Raw genomic sequence first — 19,690 nt, 5'->3', positions numbered from 1 at the left:
CAGAGATCAAACTAGTGCTGTGGACAGTGGATAGTTAGTTCTACGTGTAAGTAATCGATAACGAACGTAATATAACATCGGTATTTTTACAACACTGCATCCAGGAAATGGATGGCTGTCGTGCGTAAAAACTGATATTTTTAAAAGACATTTATAAGATATTTTTATAAGACCATGCGTCCAGTAAACAAATGGCAGTTGTCTGTATTTTAGTATTTCATGTTGAGCATATCCCTTGGAGTTAATTTAAGCCTGTCATCTTCATAACATGTGGAAGTTCTGGTTTCATTAGCAGCGTTGTAATGAAGGTGCTTGCTGGCTATCTTGCGCATTTACTTTTTCCTTGCTCAGAGTAAACAAGAAATTGAAGAGAAAGACAGACTGACGGCTACTTATTAGGCTATAGCCAGGTCAAAGTCCAGCTATCACAACAATGCTACATTAAAGAGCTTAGCCAATACTTCGTCTGGATAGTATTTTAAGGGAACTCAGAAAAGGAAGCTGAAGTTAATCAAAAGACGATTTTGTCTGAGCACGTTAAAGGTGTTACCGCATGTGTATCGCCCTTGGTGCCACTTCACAAACTAACAAACTGTGTGTGTGTGACTGTCGGTGTTGCCAAAACAGTGGAACACGGCAATAGTATTGAATCCTCGCCGTAAGACTACAAAAGTGAATCTAATGTTAACCACACTTGGTTTTGTTTTGTTTTGATAAACAGAAATGTGACAGTGCGAGTGAACGTTGACGAAAGAAAGATCAATGGCACCAACTTTGGTTAGTAGATCAACTTTATTTTTGAAATGATTTTTACTGATACTTAAAAATCTATATCATATATTTTTCGGTGTCATTTAATTTTACCGGCATTAATGAATTGCATCAGAGGCATGTTGAAATGTTATACATTTGTCTCATATCTTAATTCATATGATAACCACGCCTCACAACCTATGGTGTGTAGTGGAAAAGAAAGGTCAACAGTGCAAAGTTAAAACGTTTTTTGTAAGCCACACCTCGCTGAAACAGTACTACAGTATCTCGTTTTGTGTTTCCAATGCTGATTTACAGTATGACGAGAAGCCAGAACCCGGAGACCTGATAGAAATATTTCGTGGATCTTACCAACATTGGGCCATTCACGTCGGAGACGGCTATGTTGTTCATTTGGCGACCCCTAGTGAGTTGTACTATAATAACTCTTAAATGTTCAAAGCTTTTGTACAGTAGCGATTAGTAAACAAATGAATGTTTATCTCCAGCAATTTATTTTCTCCATCCAGAGCCCACGTAAAACAAGACGTGTTGTCTTAATCGTTGACATTGCTTTGTGAAGAAAAGAATCAAACGTCTCCCCGTCTCTAAATGCTCCCTTTTCTGTAGGTGAGATGGCCAGTGGTACAGCTTTAATGTCAGTGCTCGGTGACAAAGCCATCGTGAAGAAAGAGGAGCTTTGGGAGGTAGTGGGAACGGACAAGTACGTCATTAACAACTTGCTTGATAAGAAATATGAACCACGGCCCAGTGAAGTAATTCTGCGGGAGGCTCAGAGACTGGTGGGTCAGGAGCTTCCCTTCTGTGTCTTCAGTGGCAACTGTGAGCACTTTGTCACTGAGCTGCGATACGGGAAGGCGGAATCGCGCCAGGTACCGATTACTGTCGCTTTTGTCAATATTGTTAATGTGATCATTTGGACTTAAGTGCTTTTCTAATTCAAATTAGTGGTGACTTCTAGGTATAAAAAACTTCAGCCATATAATAAAAACTGCACCAGCAAGTTGATAAGATCTAACCCCCACCACTACTGTCTTCCTTAGTGAAAGGAATCATACCTGCAGTCAGAATTGTCAAGAGTTACTTTAAGCTTAAAAAAATATAGTAAAGATTTCTTGAGGTCTGCATAGATTTTCATGTGTCGGATGCAGCTAATACATGTTTACACATGTAAAAAAAAAAAAAAAAAACTCAACAAAAGAAAGAACACAAGTTCTCAAATTGTAGAACTCATTGGTCTGTCCTAACTAACTCATCACACGCTTCTTGTTTCGTTGGACTCTAGGTGCGTAAAGCGGCGGAGGTTGGTCTCGGTGTGGCTGTGGCAGGTCTGATCGGGGTGGGGGCTGTTGCTTTGGCAGCAGCTCTTTTTGGTTCAGGGAAGAAAGAGAAGAAAGAGACACAGTGAACTCCAAGCTCAATCTGAGTCTGCCCAAAGCACACACGGTCACCAGCAGGCCTTCGGACGTCTCCATGTTACATTGTGCCTTCTACTTATGCAAAAAAGCAACAGCGTGTGATCTTGAATGTGTGATATTAGAATTCAAATTACATTGGCATCGAATAAACTGTTCTAGGCAGCTGGCTTTACCATGTCAGCCTCTGATGACCTGTTTTCAACAGAGATTGTTTTTAGATCCTTTTAGTCTCATTTTTATGTGAGTGGTTGACATCTAGACAGAACAATGAAGAAAAGACATTGAGTACAAGACATGAAAGTTATATAGCTCTATTGCACATATTCCTGGCTACTTGGAAAAAGTATAAGATGTATATTTTTTTTCATTTCAGCCTAATTTTTTCATGGCTTTCTAGAGTAAACATTAAAATTGTTGTATGGTGTGACAGATCATATATTCTAAAAAAAAATGTAAAAAGGATTACGTATTAATTTCAAATCATTATTGTACTGAGATCAAACTTTTGATTTCATGTATTTAAATATGTTGATGTCTTTTTGATAACAACAGAATAAATCAAGATGATCTCTTATTTAATAATTTTTCACGTTAATTGTGAGAGAACAAATTATAAATTCTTTTGGCTGGCAGTGCCATAACTTGTACCATATCCTATTAAGATTTCCATCATTTTCTATCTGTCAAAACCATGTTCTCGTATATTAAATGTGACACCAAATGATTTTACATCACACCAAAAGACAATAACAATAGAATGAGATGGTTCATTTTGAAAAAAGTGGTCAAAAACTAACATAAGCCCATGGCCTTTAATATGAAACAAATAAAACATTCAAGACACAATAACTAAATGAAGACACTGATAATAACTAGCAGTTATGACACATCTGGATGCAGGGAGATAGAGGGAGGTCTAACACATTTAAATGCAGTATGTTGAAGTGTGGTGTAATGTTCAGATGTGAAAATCCTAGATCCCGTTCGTGCGTGTGTGGTGCAGAGCAAGTGAAGAGAACAGCTGATAGAGGATTGTTTTAAATTGATCTTTGCATGCAAACAGGGGTAAAAATGAACTCTGGCCACGTCAGACAGGAAACCAAACCTGGACATGTTTGTCAAATTCTGAAACCTATAATGTTGTTATTGAGGTCAAAATACAGACTTCAGGGCGTGGCAGGAATGGCAAATAATGACCAATTAACTAAGTGTAGTTATCGATAGCATTTGATTTCACTTTGAGTGAGGTGTTTATTCCATGAGTTTACAGTAACGTGGCATAATTAGTTGTAACGCTACCTTTATTACTAGTATTGAGCACAGTAGCAAGAAACACGTTTCTTAAGCTGACGTCCTCATGTATGTGTAGTAGACATACAGGAGATCATAAATGTACAAATCTGGAATGATACTCAAGTTTCTGGATCTTTCAAACACAGAAAATATGCGGACATGGGTTGAGGCATATTGTGTACTTAAGCCTTATCTCTGTGCTCCATTTTTAAGTCGCTTTGGATAAAAGTGCCTGCCAAAGAGACAGAAACGAAACTTAAAGTTGAAATGTGCCAATGAATCTTTAACACCGTAAATAAGATTCCATGTTATGATACATTACAATAGAGCTCAGTAATGACCTCACTAATGGCATTGTCCATTGAGCATATTTTCTTAATCAATGGTGTCTGTGCTTTTGGAGGTGGCTATGTGTGTGTAGCGGACCATTTACAGTTTCTACAGAACCAAAAATGTTCTGAAGACCAAACTGAAAAAAGGTGTGTGTGTGTGTGGACTGTGAAGTTTCAGTACGTTATCTGGTCCAGGATTTGTTTGTTGTCTGAACAAGAAAAACGAGGTTAACCGTTAAGGTGTCAGAAAAGGTTTGAGTTTTGTGGTGTTTTTTCTGAATACGTCCGCTGTGTCCGAGTGTCTGATGGAGAGAGGCAGCTAGTTCTACCACGGCAACTGCAGTTTCCTCATGTTTTAACTTATTCCCTATCCTAACTCTTAAGCAGAGAAAGTTCTCCATTGTGAATGAACAACAAAACCAAAAATAATGTGGCAAGATCTGAGTATGACCAATACCTTTATGAAAAGGGTGAGGAAGGTATATGAATTGAATGGGTCATTTTGACAATCCTACAGAGATTTTGATCATTGCATCAATTTTACTTATTCATTTATCTATTCATTTTTAAATATGTAGGCTGACAGTCTCTTAAGGGACATAGGCCTCTGGATTTGGCACCCTAGTCCTTGCTGGTAATGATATAGTCCTTTATTGTTGACAGGTGATTCCGAACGTATTCAGAGGCTTTTCAAACAGAAAATTACAGTGCCGCTGTACTGACTGCCAGTAATTTTCGAGGAGGCGGCGTTTACAGTGAACAATAGCAAGTAAAAGTGACTGTAGATGTAGATTTTAAAAGAATGTCAATATTCTGGTTGGCAGTAGGTCTTAAAGTTTACATAACAGAATCAGTGGTAAGACTACTTTTGTTATCTGTCTTTTAAAAAAGAGCAAGAATGATGTTTTCTGATCTCAAATTGTGATTTACACGGATAGAATCTGTCACAGCCCTGTCTCTTTTGTTGTTGTGTTTTGTTGTTTCTTCCCCCTCTAGTGGTCAGTTTTGGTTCTGTTGTGGACTTGGGTTTTGGTTCGGTCCTGTTGGCCCCTTTAGTTTTGTCTCCTTTTGTTTTAGCCCCATTAAGTTCTGTTCAGTTTTCACCTGTCTTTAGTTCATTAAGCCTCATTTAGGTTTGCATAAAGACTCCTTGGTTTGCCTGTTTCTTTGTCTTCTGTTGTTTGCTGTTCTGTGGAGGGTGTCTGTGCTGTTCTTCAGGTTCTAAGTTTTTAATAATCTTATTTGACTTGAATAAAGTGACCTGCCCTTGCATCCAGCCTCTTCCACCAATCCTGACAAATTCTAATGAAAATGAACTGGAATGCAACAGATTTGACTTGATTCCTAAACAACCATGTTTGTCTCCTCATTACAATGACAGTGTACCTATAAAAGATTTGCTGCCTTAATGTGATATATAAGAATGTGGCACCTGGGTCTTTAAAACACAAAAAATGGGGTTGAGATGTGTTGATTTAAGCCTGTTCTCCATGGTCTTTGTGTAAGTCCCTTTGGACAAAAGTGTCTGCCAAATGATTCAACGGAAATGCAACTGAACATTTGAAAATATTGTCAGAAATGTAAAACCATTGCCATCAACCTATTGTCAAAATAGAAAGAGACCTGAGGTGCTTTGCAAAATGCTAATGTCTACAGAAAGAGCTTTTTCTAAGAGCAACCAGAATAAAAAAGTAAGTGAGAGTCTTAAAGTGGAATGATGATATTTGCTATGCTCTTTTTTTTTAAGTCTCTTTGGTCAATAGTTATTTGCCAAATAACTACATATAAATGTAGATGTAGATTTCAAAAGAATGTCAAAAATGTGAAACCATCTTCTCCCGTCTTCTGAGAGGAAATGGAAACTGAAACGTGAGGTGATTTGCTGAAATGCCAACACCCACAACACTGTTTACAGGAAAAAGTTCACAGTATCACATCAGGCAAATATAAGCTTCTGTTCAAAACTGTTCCAATATCATGGTTGTTAGTGGGTCTTAGAGTTTACATGACAGAATCAGTGGTAAGACGACTTTTGTTATTTGTCTTTAACAAATTAGCAAGAATTATGTTTTCTAATCTCAAACTACGATTTATGTGGAGAAAGTCTTGTGTAAATGAAATGGAAAACAACAAATTTCAGTATGTCATTAGAGTGATTTCCATGTTTGTCTCCTCATTACAGTGCCAAGGTATACAAGATATACAAGAATGTGGCAACATGAATGTAAAATATGTGGCTTTTCACAGCAGAGAAAAGCATGGACGTGGACAGCCAAAGCACTGAAAACAGGGTTGCAAGGAACTGGGGCAATGCCTTTGGGGACAGTCAAACCAAGGGTGCCAGTGATGTAAGAGGCAGCTATATGTACAGCAGAGTGTTCACAGTTGCCAATGAATTTACAAGAAGCACAGACATTTACAAGAAATGATGCACATCCACCTGGAATGAAACGCAAGTTTAACCTCCTTTTCCAGAACAAAGGAGACATTCCACTACGTGTCTGTGATAGCATAGTTAAGATAGCATAGTTGCATAACTCCCCTCAATCCCACATTTTACTATTGTTATGGCTTCGGCTGTGCTCCTGGTTTTGTTTCCCCTTGTGTTTTTAAGTGTTTCCCTCTCCCTCGTGTCTCCTGTGCTCCCCGTGCTGTGTGTCTGCTTGTGTGCAGGTGTGGCGATTCCCATACCTCTCCAAGCAGAGACAATGAAGAGCAAGAAGAACCAAGAGCAGAAAGGTCCACCTCTTAAGCACTAGTACAGATTTCTAGAAGCTGTTGAACTCTATTATAGTGCATATAATGTGTGCCCTTTTTTAAACCTGAAAGATGTTATACTGTGGAATTTTCTTCTCCTGGAACACTACTGTAACGCATTACACTATAATACATAATGAATTACCATATTAAAGTGCATTGTGTTTCCTAATCTAAACCTGCAAAACAATACTCGTGAAAATTTGTTCTAAAGTTCATTATATGAGCCAAATGTTTTCCTTTTTTATTTAACATCTTACGACTGCAGTCCAAGGCAAAAACAAAACAAAACATCCCCTCTCAAAAAGCCTCTCACAAACAACCTGTCAGAATTTGTCATTAAAATTGTATTTTTCATGTGTGCACATGATGCACGACTTACCTCCACCAAAATCTGGCTTCAAGACCCAGACCATTTGACCACATCTGATCATTATGATTACAATCTACAGAAAGTCTGAAACCTATCACATTGTTATTGAGATTAAAGTTCAAAGTATCGACCTGTGAAAATAGAGACCTCTATTAAAATGATCTCAGTATCATGTGTTCCAGCAGGTATTTGCATATCAGGGGTTGTTGTAACACTACCTCCTTTGCTGAACATAGAAACACTGTAAGCTTTTGAAGTAGTGACAAGCGTGAATGGAGGAAGATGTAAGTGCATCTCGATGCCCTTGCACAATGAGGTAGATGGTTTGTTGTTGTAGTTACAGAATTATAAAGGTAGGTGGCATCTTGGCTCACTGAGTCTCCAAAACTAAAATTGCACTCCACATGCCAGGTTTTTATTTGGTAAATGTGCCATACATAGCATCTCCTGAGAGCAACCAGGATGAAAAAACGTAAGCCACAAAAGTCCCTTAAATCACAAACTGATATTTCTAAGTGGTGAACACATATTTCTAATAGTATTGGCATGAGGTACTATGGTCAGATAAGAAACAATGAAATGGGTGGCTTTGGTTTTGAGAATATATGCCTAAAAGCTCTCATAAAGTCCTGTAAAATCACCATGAACTCAATACTTCGAAATGGCCAACCCAGTCTCGATACCCAAACTCACTGCAGAGGTACGGTTTTACTTGATGAAACAAATTCACAAATATCAACTGAAGAGCACTTATTTAAGCGCGATTAAACGTGAAGGATCCATAGAAAGTGAGTTTCTTCAGGGAACTGGAATTAGAACCCCATCTCTCATTTAAGCCGTCAGCCTGATTAATAATAGTTTAGTGTGTAACTGAGATATAGGACATAAAGAAAATAGCCACTTCTTTCCGTGACTCTCTTCTTTCTACAGATGGTCACTGTGATAATGCTACTTCTGCTCTTACAGAGAGGGCTATTGTTAGGCAAGAGCAGCTAACAGATGTCATAACAGAAGACATTACCATTACCAATGACTTGAGGCCCGAGGGAATATAAAAAAAAGTCTTTCACAAAAAAACAGCCTGTTATATTTTATTATTTCTTAAGATTGTATTTTTCACGTGTGCACATTATACATGACTTACCTCTTCAAATATTGCACCAGATTCTGGCTTCAAGACCCAGACCACTTGATAAGAATTAAAAAGTCACTTTCATGTCAAAGACGGGAAAAGAAAAGGCACAAACCTTAGCAGGAGATAACCACCAACCTTATGGCAAAGAGACTGCCCCTTTAATGCCTATTGCGGCAGACAAGGGTTTATTTTTTAGTACGACCTAGCACTGAGGGGGTGCGGATATGAGCATCCTCTCTGTATCTGAGGCTTGGTAATACTCGAATATGACAATACATGCAGAGGAAAACCACTGGGGTGGCCCTGGGACAAAGGTCCAATTGTGTGTCTACCATCTGAATCATTGTCTTAGCTCTTCTTAAACATTCAAGGTTTTCCCAAGCGTACAGTATTAAGTGTACATTCAGCATACATACATACATACCAGGATGTTTATATTTATGTGTACACACGATTTTCTTTCCACAACAATAAAAAAAAAAAAAATCTTGCTTTGATTCCTGATGCCATTTCCCCAACAAATGTGCACTGGCAGATTCAAACTATGGTAATATTTTTAACATAAAAAAAAACAAACAAACTATGGTAGCATGTGGTAATGTGAGGAGAAAAACATGTTTAAATGTTTTAACTGAGGATGTGCTGTCTGTTCTGAGGCCACAATCAGATACCCGGCGGACGACAGTCTTGACACTGCTGTTATCACTCGCGATTCTTCGTCAGTGAGAGAAAAGAAAGCTCGGCATGTCTATAGCTCTTCCACGTTTGCTTCTCTTTCCCGGCTCCAGTCTCCTGGAATGTTTGTTTTGAGCTACCTGGTTCTCTTCCACCCCTGCTACGGTCGGCGACCGGTCAAGAGCGCTCAGGCTCCCGTTCAGTTCTGGAATCTTCCCTCACTCAGTCCAGTTTGCGGGCGCCCAGTTTGAGGGGACCTTTAGCCGCCTTGCGCTCTGCGCGTTTGGCCTCCAGCTCCTTCCTCCTCTCCTCTCGTTTTTTCTTGGCTAACTCCGCCTTGCTCAGGCCTGAGGAGACGCACAACAAGATTATGAATGTCAACCTTTCAGATTTTTCTGAAATCCTTTTTACAACGCACATAAAAACAACGGACTTCAACGACTCGCTCAGAGTCTTTACGTTCTCTACCGATCAGCCACGTCTGGCTTATGAATTATTCAGACGCTGAACCTTTACTCATCTGGCGGACAACCAACGCAGACACTGACCCTGATCACCATCCAGTGACTCCCAGTTGTCTTCTGTGCCCCAGTCTCCAGCAGCATCCGCTCCCCAGCCGTCAGCAGCCTTCTGTAGCCGGGGGGGAGACACACGCATGATTAACACTTAACCAGTACAAAAGCGTTTTAACCCTTAAAAAAAAAAAATATTATCTGATGCTGTGACCCGTTTTCTCTCTCACTCTACATTCATTCAAACTCATTTCTCCAAGCTTTAACCCTTTCATTCCCACTTTTCCTCCATCCTTTCGTCTTTGCTCACCGTGGATGTGGCGGGGGCTGCCCTCTGTGACACACTGGCAAATAAATCACTTTGAGTCGTCCCTTTCCCTCCTGCACTGTCCCAGTTATAGTCACTGGCCAATCGTACACCCTCCTGACTGGCACTTTTGGGGATGAAAGATGAGGTCCCTGAGGTCGCATTCCGTGGCGTTGGAGCGAAGCTCTCGGCTAAACTGCTGTCTTCATCCCATTCGTTACCCCAGCCTTCGTCTCCGGGTGAACTCTGACCCTGACCCTCCACGTCTTTTTCATTGGACCAGCTGTCGTCAGCATCCCAACCGGAGCTGCTCCAATCAGAACTCTGCTTTTTCACGGCCTGAGAGGAAGTCCGACCACCCTACAGGAAAATGCGAATTGTGAACGTTTAAATCACTTTAAATTTCATATTAGAAATATTCCAGAGATATGAAATGCATGCTCATGACATTCATTCTAAGGGGCTTGACGTCGTAGTTTGCGATACATTATGTGTCCTTTTACGCAACTATCCTTTTTGAGTTATGTCTGAATGTATTATCAATAACACTGCATGGCATAATTAAAAAACAAACAAACAAACAAAAAAAAACACATACCCCTTTTTGACTGGTCTTCTTTTGTGCTGACGACATTGCTGACCAATCAGAGTTCCAGTCATCTGGATCAGTCTGTACTTTCTCCGGGTCCTGATCACACAGTCAGAGAACAAGAGCGGTTAATGACGCGGGGCTACCAATTCAACAGCCTCCAAAAAACAGAACAATGACATTTTAATCTTAACAGTTTTTTTTTCCTCCAAAGTTTAACTCTGTCCTCCCAATTTTGGTATGCAAAATTATCTACCACGTCGTGTCCCCCTTGCCTTGCAGTCATCTCAGTCAAAAAAGAGTAAGGCCATCACACCCTTCCTCCAGTATAAGTGAAACTACTGACGCTGACTCTTCCCACACTGTGAACTGCATAGTATCATCGAGCCACACAACATGCTTGGACAGCAGTATGTGCTTAACTCTATCCCATGTACGTGACCGCTGTTGGTAAACAGGAGTTCCCGGGAACCTGGCCAAGCCATGAGAATGTTTCTGTGGACTCCCAGCCACAGTCAAGCAAATCTGACACATCTGCTAACAGTTCATCTTTCATCGCATTGCCAAACTAAGCTCTCCATCTCTCGTTCCGGCCACTCGCCTCAAGGCTTCCCCAGTCCTCATCATCCCATCGATCTCCTACTGGTTCCTCTGCCTCCTCTGTCTCATGTGACATCTGGTCAGCTGGAGCAGGGGCTGTGGAAGGGTGACTGGGACCAAGCGCTTTTGTGTCCGGGCCTGAAACAGAGTAAGGGTGAAAGGTAAATAACGTTAATTGTGTAGGTACAGCATAAAACAAATCGAGCGCTCGTGCAGAAGAACTCTTGTCTTTCTCCTGAACGTTCTCTACATTCAAACATCTCCTCTACCTTTGACTGTCGCAGGTGTCCCTGTGTTTGGCTCTGCGGCAGGCGTGCTTTCTGACGGCGCCCCCTCGGTGCCTCCCGGCGTGTTTCGGATGAGTTTGGAGGTGAGAGAGGAAACACCTGTCACGGCCCAGCCCGCCCACGACGCAGCAGAACCGGCCGCTTGGGCAGAGGCACTCACATCTTTTTCTGCAAAGAGAGGAGAGGAGTCAATGACAGCAGCAGGAGTATACCAACCAAACAACAGTGCATTAAACTTCCTTGCTGTTGTTAAAGGTGGTCCAGATATGCAAAAACACCAGCCATGTAAGTATGTTCGTTCATGTCTGTGTGCTAACATATTACCAAAGAAGGCATACCTATTTCGGCCAACTTAGACGGGTCCTCTGAGACAGTCTCCAGCTTACTTAGGAAACTCTTAATGGCTTTAAATGCCTAAAATGGAGAGAACATATCACCATAGCTTCAGCACTGCCAACACAGCAGTAGGGAAACAGTAAAGAACACACTGAGTACCGATCACTGAAAAACAAGGGGCTTGTCTACGTAAAGTTTGTCCAGAACACCGGCATATTTCATAGGAAACAAATAAGGAAGGAACATGAGAACATCTCTTTGCTGCTGGAAACATGTGTTGGCATGTTAACAGTGCAACAGTGTGTGTTTTGAGGGTCCCGGGAACACGACTGTGTGTGTTTGACGGAGCTTTCTCCTTCTCACCTGGTCTCGAACGTTCTTGTCAGGGTCGACAGTGAGGGTGCACAGTGTGGGCAGGATCCGTGTGGCGCTCTCAGACACACTGTAATAGTGATGCGTGGCAGCGAAACCCAGAACCCCCGCGGCCCGTGAGGCTGGAAATGGGTCTTTAGTGGCTCTGGAAAACGCTGAGATCAGCACTCGCTGACGCATCTAACAGATCATGAATAGAGAGAAGGTGAGCGTCAAATCTAACACACCTGCCATTTTAAAAGTAATCAAACAAAAATATATAAATATATTTACTGAGGACACCTAGAGCTGAAGAAACCTACAACATTTTACTACTCAGATGGATGGAAGAGACAGGAAAAAAGGACAGTAACAAAGAGGGAAGACGCTTAAAGGGGCTTCTAAGAAGTGAGTACTGATAGAGTAGGAATTGATTATTCAGTATTAATAGGGGTACACACAGAAAAGAGCAAAGACTTGTGGCTGTGATAAGTGCAGTTACCCCTGCGTTGAGATAGGAGGCGATCTTTCCCAAACAGACGGTGGTGTTGCAGCGGATTGGCCCCTGATCGTCCCGCGCCTGCAGCCTGGCAAAGTGCTTCATTAACTCCTGGTTCAGATTGGTCTCATTCAGCTTTGGCGCCAACAGAAGCATAGACTGTAAAAACAACACACAGGAGACAGAGAGAAAATACAGACAATTTAAAAACAAACAGTCAGAACAGTTTATATACTATGCTTACAACCCATTCACCGCTATTCACTACATAATTCACTACACCTTGAAATGTCTGCATGGAATCACTGACTTGAACTGTGTGTACAAAGCTAGCAATTACGTCTCAGTACTATAGGTACTTGAGTGAGTGTTTTATACCTTTACGGTCTGTTCTCTGATGGCTGGATTTGTGTCTGTAAAACCATGAACAACGTGTGGAAAGATCTGAGAGTTCACTGCGGCCTCATTCAAGTACTGAATAAACTGCTCCATCTGCGGGACAGAGGAAGAGACACAGAGACATGACTTCAGATCTGTGTACAAGTGACTGAGAACAGAAGTTTGACTATGAGATTTTCACCCATCTCATACATAAGATTCATATTAACTGTCCTATCGAGAATACACAGATGACGATACCTGCTGCAAAAGTCGTATCCTCATCGCCCGATCGGTGGATGAGAACATCTTCACGATGACTGGAATGATTTTCTGCTGGTACTCCTCAGCAGAAAGATATTTCCCAACCTAACGGGGCCATATCATATGACTTAATCAGAGAATTCAAACTAACGTGAACTTAACGTGTTGAACATGAAGATCTCCACTTCTCCCTTTCAAAACAAAGTATAGCACAGGGCTAAGTGAACACACACCTGTGCGCTCACAGTACCTTAAAAAGAGGTGTTAGGACCACAGCGCCCGCATTGCCGTACTCAAAGGCGGTGAGGAGCTGAGGCAGCACTTTGTGCTTGCAGAAATCTTCAGGGAAGGAGTCCAAATTTTCGCTCAGGTCCTGAAAAAACTGCTGCTTCTCTGCTGGCTCCTTTATCTGCAACGACAAACAATTAACCTCACTGGTGTATCAAGCAAAGAGGGACACAGTTTCCCAAGGATTCGTGATAATTCCAATAACCTTTTAGGAGTGAAAATCATTAATAAGCTGTAGGCTCCACTATGCAGAGACCTCAGACGCCTTCAAGGCATTGTTACTACTGGAGAAACGCTGGGTTTGGGAAAAACAGAGACACAATAGATTTAAAAAAAAAAAAAAAGGGAAGCATCTTTACCTGTATTTCCTCCAGAAAGAGGTTACTGTCCACAAAACTGTTGCATAGAAAACCTCCGGGAGCGCGACAGTTCTGCAGGAAACGGGCCGGGTTGGGTCGGGACTTTGGATTCGCCCCTACCAACTCACAGTAATGAGGAACTAACTGCTTTGGGATCTGGAACGGAAAACGAGTAAACAGAATTACTGCCGCATTGTCGCCAAGCACAAACCTCGCCTTTCCTCAGACGCCTCCATATCGTTCCTCCACAGCAGGTACATGTCTTCCTCTTGTCAAAGTCTTTGGACGGATCACGTGATGACTGCCTTTTTTAATCAGGATATTTAAATCCTAGAATGTTCCTTGATTAACTCAAATCCTCAATGCTTCTGCTCTCACATACTTAAAAATCCTAAGAAGGACCTGCCTCGTTCACTAAAAAGGACTATCCACTCCCATAGCATCTTGGTGCCCGTCAAAGGAGAATGAAATCAGAAGTCTTTTGACTTTTGATTTTTATTCCAACTACAACCAAAAGTAAACTATATCTCTGCCATTGTTGCCATCCCCTCACAGGTCAGTTCTCACACACTGTTTTAGCCTGTACAGAGTGTGATGTAGTACCTTGCCAAAAGAGCGCAGTGAGGATGCACGTGGCAGCGCGCCATTGAACACCTCCCAAATGAGACAGCCAAGTCGCCATACATCCCCTGCCCTGAGGGAACAGCCAGAGAGAGAGAGAGAGAGAGTGACATTAAAGATGGAGCATGCTCTGTTTGGTCCGCATGAGACTCCTTAGCGAGGAGTTAATCACTTAATAATAAACCAAAGTCAGCCCACATGTTTCTCATAACTCACCATTTCTCTCCACTGCTGTTAGGGCTTTCGGGCGGATCGTACTTCTCCATGTCGGGGTTCACTACTTTAGCTGGGGGTAAGGAGGTGGTATCACCCTGCTGTGAGGTCACATGATCTAATCCTCCCAGTTTCCATTCGCCCGCCCGGTCCACAAACACAGCCCAGATCCCAAGGTTATTATGGAGGAGGTGGCAGTCGTTCACTAAAAAACTCAAGGCTTTCTGGGGGTGGTAAACGGTTAAAAATAAAGACAATGAGAACGTAGATAACAACAATACACTACACTAGGCACTTTTCTCTTTTCCTTTTTCTCTTCCTACTCACCACTATCTGATGGAGTCCCCATGACACTTCCAGTTCACCAGATCCTCCTTTCTCAGCCTTCGTCTTCAGGTGTGTAGGAAGCGGCGTTACTGGTTCAGTGACCACATATAAGCTTTTCTCTGTCTAATAGCCAGCATAAAAAAAGAGGACAAACTAAAATAAATGTTTTCATCAGGATACATCATGCGGATACATCCAGTGCTACCTACAGCGCAACTTGTTTGGTGGAATTTCTACTGTAAAATATTAATTTACTTTAAGCACACTTAATTAAAGGACCTAATTAAATCTGAATAGTGCCTTCTTTTCTGGGGGAGCAGTAGGGAGAGGGGAAAAAGCAGACCAACACCAGGTTATATTTATGAAGAGCTCCTACATACACTCACCTCAATCTGCATGAGAAAATGCACAAAGAAAAAAAATACAGAGATTGAAACAATAGTACCTGAGCATGGCTGAATTGAGAACATTATTTTTTAACAGGAATGAATGATAGAAGAAATACATTTTAGAAACAGATGATCCATATTTGGTTCAGATCCAGCTGATTTTATCTGAATATTAGGCCTATATATATTTCTGTTTCACGTCTCTCCTTTCAAAAATTACATCATGAAACACTAATTCTGCACTGTGTTTAGATGTGTTCTCACCTCAAGCCCATCCACGTAGACCAGGATGTTTGGATGTCTCAGTGTCTTCATGCGCTTAAATGCTGCTTTGGCCAGTTGCGTTTGTTCTTCGGTTCCTTGGGCCACCTCGTACACAAAAATTGACACTGGCTCCCCAGTGGTCTAGTAGAGAAACGGTTAAATGCAATTATAAGAGAGGATGAACAAAATGATCTAGGACATTTAACTGACATGGTCAGGTGTTCTGGTCCAGGCAAACCTTTAGGACTTCAGACATTGCTTGGTACATCGTTATGACACTGATTTTTAATCATACTTTGGGCAAAGGCACTCTGCCTCTGAAAATAACAGTGTTCAACTGAACAAAATAAACAGTTGATGTGAGGGTCCACGTCTAACGTAACATAACTTTACAGATCCTGTTGTGCAGTAAGCTAACGTAAGGAGACAAGGCGCCTACAAGAATTCCAGAGATGGAATAATGATTAAACCAGAATAGTCGACTCAGTCGTTAAACTAAATCTTCATCAGCACAACTGTCAACTATAATATAAAATCAGAGGCAAACAAAGAGGATGACACTGCAGAAGGGCAATTAGCTAGCTAGCTATTTCCGAGCTAACTTTGCTAGTCAGTATGTTTGGAGAAATTGACGTGGCGAGAGTGACGCTAGCTACGTGGCTTCCCTAACGAGAAAGCGTCATATTTGTATTTGTCACATATCCTAAACATATTTATAGAAAGTTTACCAGTCATGTGAATATCCTACGCCTCGAATAACCACTTCGCTCATGTAAAGATTAATTTCAGATGCAGTGGTTTCACGTTCAACCCTCGTGATGCTAACTAACGCACAGTCAGGCCAGTCCATCACAATAAAGACCGAGGATTTACTGCGGCCTACATCTAAAGGTTTGCATAAATTTGTTTTTCACCAATCTGTCAAGGATTTAACGCACCTTTCTCTTGCCCCGGTGTAGAGTCCATATTCCGGATTGCTCTTGAGTGTCAGGTATAATTTCATAGTTAAAGTCTTTGACTGGATCCCGTGAGAAAAAGGACCACATCCTTCTGCCTGTGCAGTCTACATGAAATACTCAAAAATATTACAGTGAAGTGGAGTACGAGTGGATCACCGAGAGAGGGAGCAAGATCCTCATAGGAGAGATGGTGAGACAACAGATTCACGGGGATAAATGATGCTGCTTACTGCCGAGTAGATGGATTTGAATACTGTGTTTATGAACAATTATGACGATGACACAACTGAAAAAACCCCATTTATTAGCCATTTAATAAATATTTATAAACAAACTTATTTCAGCTCAACTCCAGCTCTACGAGCAACAAAACTCTGCAGCAAACCACGGACGTGTGGCAACATTTGTTTAGAGAAACATATCTGCCTTTCATTCACTTATACCATGTTTGTAGTCACTAGTCCCATGATAAACATCAGCCGAGCATACATAAGGAGTGCCTGTTACAATAGCTATCATGCTGGAGGTCCTCTTCCATATAATTTGTGTAATTTTTTAATAGCTACCCGGAATATGGTCCATCTAACTTAAAGTAATTTTCAGATCCCTCTTTTGGTGTCACACTCACATACATATCTGGCAAAGCATATTGCTCTAGGTAGTTTGATAATAGCAGCTTCTGTTGGGTTCCCCTTAACCAATAATAGGATGTGTCCGTTTGACTACATATATTTATGACAAATCATTCTTCCCAGTCTTGCATGGAGAATTTTAGCGATAATTCATCATTAATGACTCTTTCTTTCTTATGGATGACGTTAATGAGATGCTCCCTGAACGTAAAAACTAAAACATAAAAACTATTATCTGTTTTCCTTCGATGTAAAACAGCAAAACGAGACGTCGATGATTCAGGATCGGGGCATCTGAAATGTAAAACCCACAGCAGCCTAGTAGGTGCCGACAAGCACAACTTTTCCCCTTTATCCAATCAAATACGTGCATCCATTCTACAAAATCCTAACTGTGTCAATGCTTCCTTTTCATTGGACAAGAGGTAATCGTCATCTACAGTCCTCTCACTCATCCTTGACTTGATCACGTTGTACCGACACGACGGGCCATCGAACTCCGTCAAGGAGGTATTCCAAGTACGCGGTTTAGTCATTAACGCGGCTAAATTAACTCAAAGTAGTAACCCTCCTAATTATAGATTAGCCCTATGGCTTTGCTTCGCTAGGAGAATGAAGGCACAGGGCTCCTCTATCAGGAGGTTTACTACTTTGAATTAATCTAGCCGGGTTAGTCACTAAACCACGCACTAGTGATAACCACAGTCACAAGTCGGTTTATTTATTCATAGATCATTCTTGCGACGTATTTGTATGTTGTTTCGAAATAGCTGAATATATTTAGAAAGATGTGTCTGTTTTATAGTTTTCTGTGAAACCCTATTGAAAATAAAATTGATTTGTGAAGTTTTTCAGTAGGGTTCATCCAGTTTTTATGCGGACACAGCCCGCTTTGGACATGAAAATATTTGTTCTTTTAAGTGTTCTGTGGAAAAATGAAGAACATTAGAAGAGCATAGAATTTACTATGAAATAATCCTGGCAGAGCCATGAGCAAACACTCTAAACCGCATCCTGATGACAGCATGAAGTCATCCGAGTGTGACTGTGTAAGTAACACATCTGTGACTAACTACTTCTGTTAGATTTCATTGACTTAGACTCGAGTTAAACTATGGTCAAATAAATGACTAATATGACTACTAAATTTAAAATTTCTGCCAAAATTAACACTGATACAATTAGCTGTATGGAAGAGTGGTGTGCCTATGTTCTATTCGCTATGTACAGTGATATGCTACCTCTTCATTGTCAAGATGATGTCAGAAAAAGTAGAATAATGGGTCTGGTGAAAGTCTTTCTACTGGATAAACATGTGGGGTGGGAGAATGATCAGTAAGAATTTTGTGAATAAAAATGAGTTTAAAAAGAGGCATAAGAGCATTTGGGATTAAGATAATTTATTTTTCAGGGTCTTTCCAGACAACATTGAAATTAGAGTGATCCATCTAGACAGGTCCAACAACAGACACTAAAGTAGATATGAAATGAAGTAAATTTAGTTAAGTGAAATTACTAAATTTTCCAATCACAATGCATGGAGACAACAGAAACTGATGACTGGCCACATAAAAACATAAATGATACATATTGTAGTTGATCTATTTATAACCTAAAGAGCAAAACATACTAGAATACGGAGAAATTGTTCAAACCCTCTGTGAATGATTTCAAAGCAGACTGGTTGTTCTGTTCCAAAACAGAATCTCTAATCCGTTTTCCCCTAATCATCTACACAATGATTCATTCCCTGGAAATATTTAGGCACAGGCCCAGTAATGGCACATTTCTAAATATGAAGATGTTAAGTAATGCTTGCTTGGACATGTAAGCTCCAGGCAAGGACAGCGAAGCACATGTATTACATGTGCCATATTGAAAATAAGCACAGCATTTAGAATGGTGTTTACTGAGTATAAAAACCAAAGGCACACATATTTAGAGAAATACCTTTCACACTGCAACTACTGAGACAGCACCACCCTCAAGGGACGTGTTCTGAGTTTGTAGCCATGAAAACATCATTTAAAATTGAAATCACTGGTGCATGTACAATGAGTGAAAAGCAAGGATGAATTCAGTAAAGGCAGTAAGCTCTAGCTGAGAATTACTCCTGCTCCTGGAAGGATTAAGCATCATTTTTAAATTGTCCATTCCCCATCTTGCAAACCGATTCACACTTGGGGAGAATTCTGCATTGTCAAGCAAGGAGAACAGAACATCTAATCACTCCTCTGTTCTTTTAATGCATAATCTCAACCCTTTCCATGTGGCCATTATGAATACATCTGTCCTTGTAACTCAAAAGATAACAATTGTGGGCAAAACAATGCCCCCCCCCCCCCAGAATGTTTTAAAAACCTGTACAAGAGTAAAAACTCTTGAGAATTACATTCGAGATGTACTGAACCAGCAATCTTGTAGACCAAATGATGAGATTAGTATGTGTCTGTGGTCCAGAAGAGTTTGTGAAAGTAGTTACTTCACATTTGTACCTAATAACAGTTATATAAGCAGCAGGTGGAAAAGCAAAGACACCGCAGGGAATTGAACCCCGTCCCGGGTTACCGGGAGTGCCACCACCGGAGTCTTTTGCTTTTTTTATATTTGGAGGATAAAAAGCAAAACCTGAAGGAACAAATGGTTGTTCCCCCAGGAAAAGAAAAACCCCCCGAACCTGCTGCTCTACAACACTCAGGTCTTGACCTTTCTGGACCAGCTTCTCTGCTTTCCTGGAACTAGACAGAAGACTGCAGGT

General features: G+C 40.9%; 2 protein-coding genes across 3 annotated transcripts; one reads left to right on the top strand and one right to left on the bottom strand.

Annotated features, from left to right (window-relative positions):
- LOC115804361 (phospholipase A and acyltransferase 3) lies at nucleotides 1-2,355 on the top strand. Of its 2 annotated transcripts, none has more exons than XM_030764758.1 (5): nucleotides 1-46; nucleotides 722-777; nucleotides 1,072-1,180; nucleotides 1,384-1,646; nucleotides 2,060-2,355. In XM_030764758.1, the coding sequence occupies exons 2-5, from the start codon at nucleotides 763-765 to the stop codon at nucleotides 2,180-2,182; spliced, it is 510 nt and encodes a 169-aa protein (XP_030620618.1). In that variant the 5' UTR covers nucleotides 1-46; nucleotides 722-762; the 3' UTR covers nucleotides 2,183-2,355. The 2 variants fall into 2 exon arrangements, with proteins under 2 accessions (XP_030620618.1, XP_030620619.1); XM_030764759.1 differs by lacking the exon at nucleotides 1-46 and adding an exon at nucleotides 87-120.
- A 5,717-nt stretch (nucleotides 2,356-8,072) lies between these two features.
- scyl1 (SCY1-like, kinase-like 1) lies at nucleotides 8,073-16,387 on the bottom strand. Its single transcript, XM_030764763.1, has 18 exons — nucleotides 16,280-16,387; nucleotides 15,342-15,482; nucleotides 14,689-14,811; nucleotides 14,365-14,585; nucleotides 14,131-14,221; nucleotides 13,528-13,683; nucleotides 13,131-13,289; nucleotides 12,878-12,985; nucleotides 12,617-12,730; nucleotides 12,242-12,397; nucleotides 11,752-11,940; nucleotides 11,391-11,466; nucleotides 11,035-11,220; nucleotides 10,767-10,903; nucleotides 10,175-10,264; nucleotides 9,580-9,936; nucleotides 9,306-9,387; nucleotides 8,073-9,104 (listed from the first exon to the last, which is right to left on the bottom strand). Exons 1-18 carry the CDS (start codon nucleotides 16,385-16,387, stop codon nucleotides 8,980-8,982), a joined length of 2,619 nt encoding a protein of 872 aa, XP_030620623.1. The 3' UTR covers nucleotides 8,073-8,979.
- Nucleotides 16,388-19,690: the final 3,303 nt, after the last annotated feature.

Source organism: Chanos chanos, chromosome 2 (assembly GCF_902362185.1).
Source record: "Chanos chanos chromosome 2, fChaCha1.1, whole genome shotgun sequence".
NCBI lineage: Eukaryota > Metazoa > Chordata > Actinopteri > Gonorynchiformes > Chanidae > Chanos > Chanos chanos.
The sequence above is the reverse complement of the archived record's forward strand: the minus strand, read 5'-3'. Positions and strand labels throughout refer to the sequence as shown.

Coding starts and splice junctions, on each gene's coding strand:
- LOC115804361 (XM_030764758.1), top strand. Junction 1,181..1,383: donor TGTTCATTTGGCGACCCCTA/GTGAGTTGTACT, acceptor CCTTTTCTGTAG/GTGAGATGGCCAGTGGTACA. Junction 1,647..2,059: donor GGAAGGCGGAATCGCGCCAG/GTACCGATTACT, acceptor GTTGGACTCTAG/GTGCGTAAAGCGGCGGAGGT.
- scyl1 (XM_030764763.1), bottom strand. CDS start 16,387: ATGTGGTCCTTTTTCTCACGGGATCCAGTCAAAGACTTTAACTATGAA. Junction 12,731..12,877: donor GGATACGACTTTTGCAGCAG/GTATCGTCATCT, acceptor TCTGTCCCGCAG/ATGGAGCAGTTTATTCAGTA. Junction 10,904..11,034: donor GACACCTGCGACAGTCAAAG/GTAGAGGAGATG, acceptor ACTCTGTTTCAG/GCCCGGACACAAAAGCGCTT.